Below are 4,856 nucleotides of genomic sequence, written 5' to 3' on the forward strand. Positions count from 1 at the left end.
TACTAATCAAATAAACGTTTAGAGAATAAGGCATTAAAAAAAAAAAAAAAAAAAAAAAAAGCTTAGCATTGCTTGAACTGAAATGAACTCGGTGAAAGAAATTCTGCAAGGACAACAACAGCTTTACCTCCTATTCAGACAAGGAGGCGGCGGACAAGCTGTCAAAAACGGTGGATGAGGCGTGTTTGCTGCTGGCGGAGTACAACGGACGGCTGGCAGCGGAGCTGGAAGACCGCCGGCAGCTCGCCCGCATGCTGACTGAATACATCAGCAGCCAGAAGGAGGCGCTAGTGGAAAGGGAGAAGAAGCTGGAGGTAAATCACAACATCTATTTTAAAATTCTGCAGTGTTTAGATTCCTGGTTTGCCGCAAACGTTTTAAGACGTTTTACATTCCCGGAAATATTTTTGTTTCTCATGAACCAAAATCTTTTGAGGCGTCGTCGATAAACGCGGGTCCCCACTCTTCTTCCGCAGGAGTACAAACAGAAACTGGCGCGAGTAACTCAGGTGAGGAAGGAGCTCAAGTCCCACATCCAGAGTCTTCCGGATCTGTCGCTGTTGCCCAACGTCACCGGCGGCTTGGCTCCCCTCCCCTCCGCCGGAGACCTCTTCTCCACCGACTGAGAGCTGCCAGGCTGAACAGACTCCTGCGACGTCCCTCCTCAGCCGACCTCAGCCCCGTGTTTGAGTAACAAGGACGCTCCTGGCTTTGCCACCAACACTGAAGGCACATGTTCTCTCAGAAGAGCAGCTCAGTCCATCCGCTAAACTCAACTGGACTAGAAGACAATGAGAAGAGAAGCAGGGGAGAACAGAGACTCTGCCCCAACGGAGTCTCTGCCACCAGCCCGGAAGTTTGTGTTCCTGATTGTTTTTATTTTCTTTTAAACAGTGAATTGTTGTTTGAGTTAAAGCCTCATCCCATGTGATGCGTTTCCCCAATTGGTCTAGGTTATGGCTGCAGGCTGAAGAGGATAATATTCGTTAGTTTTATTTTGGGTTTTGTTTTTTCTTGGCTGGCTTGGAGGCTTTTTATCAACGCTCGGCCAGATGAGCAGTTTGGTGCGTGAAAAGATCATGTTGGGCTCAGCGGGGGTGGAGTTTTGTTTTCTCATTTGTTACATCACATCTTAAGTTTAGTAACACTTTTAAGTCCGCTTAAACCAGATGTGTTGAGTAAAAGCTTCCAGATAGAAATGAACAAATTAAAAGATAAATTCTAGTCTTCTGGTTTTTGACAAAAAAAAAAAAACAAACAGTTTCCAACCCAAAAGTATCCTTTTTTTTGTGTGTGTGTTTTTAGGTTTAGACATACAGTAAGTTAAGTTCATTCATGTGTTAGATTTGAGTTTTGCAAAAACAAGCTGGACTGAAGAAATATTACAAAGTTTTCTTTCAAAGAAACTGTTTTGTGTGTGCTTGTGTGTAAACGATACATGGGAAACGCTAAAACCTAAAAATACAGTATCTTCTGAAAGGACAAAAAGGCCTTATGTTGCATGTTTAGAGTTTGGAAATACGAGGAAAAAACTAATTCACTTATCAAAATCCGTCTGACTGGGAAATAAACTTCAGGGCCATTTCAGTTGTTTTTGTTTTGTTTTAATCCTCAGCCGTACTGAAGCTCTGAGCCTCGAAGACCTAAAACAAATACCAAAATATTTCCCTTTGGATGAGAGTCCCTTTTTTATGTTTTATTAGATATTTTTTGTAGAGGAATAAGAGAGAATTCATGTCTGTTGGTGTAGGAATGAAGAGAGGAATGCTAGGATAGGTGGAGATGAGGAGCAACTGGATTTGGTTTTGAAATTAAGGTCAGAATGAAATTTAGTTCTGATTTTATTTATTCCGTTTGGCGTGATTATCTTTAATTGTTCTCTGTGACGGCTGCTGTATGTGGCTATCTTTGAGGGGTCATACACAGCAAGAAAAAGAAAACACACCCCTAAACACACAGACGTGTCTGACTTTTCATCATAGACAATAAATTAGTCGATGCTTTCTGAGGAACATGACGGCTCCCGCTAACGGAGAGAAAACATTTTTTTTTTTTTTTTTTTTTTTTTACAATAAAAGGGGTTTGGAAAAGCTGTGAAAGTGAGAAATGTTTACTGAACTCTGAGCAGAGTCTCCTGGCTGTTTCAGAAGCACAAATATATATTTTTTTAAAAAAAGGAGTAAGTTAAGCTAAACAGCTTCATTTGTTTCCAGACCAAAGTCATAAATATGTCTTTGGCTTTAAAAAAAACAACAACTTTAAACTACTGTACACCAGAAAGGATCCTGGTAACATTTTACCCCCCCAATTTGCTAAACTCGATAGTATTTAGATATTTTCCTACCATCCGGCTGTTGTTTCTCTCTAATGCTAGTCCTGAAAGGAGACGTGGTTTTTCTCTAAGGAAAGTGATTCAGTGGATGCCAATAAAGTGGAACCATTTGAACAAATGCTGTGTGTATTTTTAATTTAATGACTGCATTCAGAAGAAAAACCGGCTGTGAAGGCTTGTGACTAGGCGCAAGTTTTTACACAGTAGAACCATCAGCTTTTAGTTTTTATATTTAAAAAGGTCTGCTGATTTATGACTGTTACTGTGTTAGTTTTATTTACAAATGCATATTTCGATTGCAAGATTCACACTTTGTGTTATATTGTAACAGAAATATGAGTTTGTATTGTTTGCAGTATTTGTTCAGCAAACGTATAAAATTGGTTTCATGTGGTTTTCATACATGTATCACCACTGCAATAGGTAAGTGTGGATATAGTAATAATAATAACGATAATGGTAGTAATAATAATACCGGTAAATTTTATTTAGAAATGCCTTTTCATCATGAAATCTGAAAGGGCTACAAAGAGCTAAAAACAAAATAAGCAATTACAATGGATAAAAAACATTAATAAAAAAGGTTAAACATCTAGGAAAATTAGCAAAATGTTTTGCTATGAAGACTCTTAAAGTAGTCAGTGGACTGTGGTGCCCTGTAAGAGTCACGGAGGGCAGCACAGAAGACCTCATTATCCTCAGTTTGGTTCTGGGTATTTGGAGAAGGTTTGAATGGGTGAAGAAGAGCTAATGGTGCACTATGTAACTTTTATAAATAATATGTTTTTTTTAAACATATTTGTTAAAACTCACCATATTATGACAGATAATCTGTGAAAAGATGTCATCGGTGGCCATGACTGCTGACGGGGAAAAAGGGGAAGAGTCAGATGGGGGAGGAGCTCCTGCGCTAGTTAAGACCCGCCCCTTGCTTCTGATTGGTTGTTTTGAGTTAGCGCTGGGTGTACTGAAAGAAAGCAGAGGAAATTAATTTGTTCACATATTATCTGTCTCATGACATACTGTCAAGACATAACAGTTTCAATAAATATGTAAAAATTTATATTTTAATAAAAGTTACATACTGCAGCTTTAAGTAGTAGGTTGGTAGGATATTTACTTTTCAAGCTAATTGATATATGATCTAAACTGAAATCATTTATGTGGCCGATTTTTAACATAGCTAATTTAATGCAGACAGCTGGATTTATCCTTGGAATGGTTACCTTTGGAATTCTAATGACTAGTTCATGTGACGTCACAGAAACTGAAATGTCAGACAATGTGAGAGTTCTGAAATTGTCACAGCCTTTCGTTTCTGCAGGAAATCAGTCCAAGAGTGAGGAGAATAGAAAGGTCTTTAATCCTAGGGAGCAAAGATTGGTTAAAATATGTCACTGCATAACAAGCTCTGCATGAGGCAGCAGCTTTGTGACACAGTGATCAGAGTGGACGGCGGTGAATTCTACGTACACAAGGTCGTCTTGTGCAAATGCAGCCCATATTTCAGGTAAGCTCTTAGCAGTAGATGCGGCAGATTTTATGTAAAAAAGTAAAAGAGGGTGGCTTGTTAAGAAACAGAGAGTAGTAAGAAACAAGCCTAATAGAAATAAGAAGAATATTTAATGATAAACTGTGATTATCCTGTTTAATGGATTCAGTATGCACTACATGATCTGGAAATATGTGAGTATTCATTTTCAGTCCAATGACTATTTGTTTTGTTGTGTTTCTTCACAGAGCTCTGTTTAGCCACTGGTCCACACCAGACTGTGTGACCTTTGACATCCCTGGAGTGTCAACCAGCCTAATGTGTCTTATTATCGAGTTTGCCTACACAGGCAATGTTCTTCTGACAGGACAAAATGCACAGGACCTTTTCATAGTAGCAGACCGTTATAATATGACTGGCCTTTTACAAGCCTGTAGTGATTATTTAGAAAAGCAGCTGAACCCACAGAACTGTCTCAGCATCTGGATGCTTACAGATACATTCTACCACCCAGAACTGAGAGAGAAGTCCGAACTATACATTCTGAGTCATTTCAAAGAAGTTGTTGACACCTGCGCAGATTTTCTTCAGCTCTCTGCTCAACAGCTAGTTCAAATCATTGAAAGTGACTTGCTCATTGTAAAGCAGGAGAAGACGGTATACAAAGCCATCCTCAAATGGATCGCCCATGCGCCCGAGGAACGGAAACCTTACAGCTCATTACTTTTTTCTAAGGTGAGGGTGGTGGGCATTTTGGTTTTTTGGCATTCTTGGCATCAATTTACGTATAATTTCATAAATGAATAATCACAGCATTTTTATCAGTGTAATTTAGGCAGTTACCTAACTGCCTAAATTACAGTGTAACTAATTAACTGTTACAGTTAATTAGTTACTAATTAACTGTAACAGTTAATTAGTTACTAATTAACTGTTAGTTAATTAGTTACTAATTAACTGTTAGTTAATTAGTTAGTTAATTAGGCAGTTAATTAGAAATTAACATTTCTAAATTATATAATATATATATAT

General features: G+C 38.4%; 2 protein-coding genes across 2 annotated transcripts in view; both read left to right on the plus strand.

Annotated features, from left to right (window-relative positions):
• Nucleotides 1-2,450, plus strand: part of rprd1b (regulation of nuclear pre-mRNA domain containing 1B) — a 6,960-nt gene extending 4,510 nt beyond the window's left edge. The window contains exons 6-7 of the mRNA XM_008413472.2: nucleotides 139-314; nucleotides 477-2,450. Of these exons, the coding sequence (XP_008411694.1) occupies nucleotides 139-314; nucleotides 477-626 (326 nt within the window). The 3' untranslated portion in view covers nucleotides 627-2,450. The remainder of the gene's footprint in view (nucleotides 1-138; nucleotides 315-476) is intronic.
• Nucleotides 2,451-3,616: 1,166 nt separating this feature from the next.
• The window catches only part of LOC103467255 (kelch-like protein 10), a 6,586-nt gene continuing 5,346 nt past the window's right edge, over nucleotides 3,617-4,856 (plus strand). Inside the window, exons 1-2 of the mRNA XM_008413471.2 lie at nucleotides 3,617-3,842; nucleotides 4,073-4,559. Coding sequence (XP_008411693.1) covers nucleotides 3,724-3,842; nucleotides 4,073-4,559 — 606 coding nt within the window. The 5' untranslated portion in view covers nucleotides 3,617-3,723. The remainder of the gene's footprint in view (nucleotides 3,843-4,072; nucleotides 4,560-4,856) is intronic.

The sequence above is a fragment of the Poecilia reticulata genome, linkage group LG7 (assembly GCF_000633615.1).
Source record: "Poecilia reticulata strain Guanapo linkage group LG7, Guppy_female_1.0+MT, whole genome shotgun sequence".
Classification (NCBI taxonomy): Eukaryota; Metazoa; Chordata; class Actinopteri; order Cyprinodontiformes; family Poeciliidae; genus Poecilia; species Poecilia reticulata.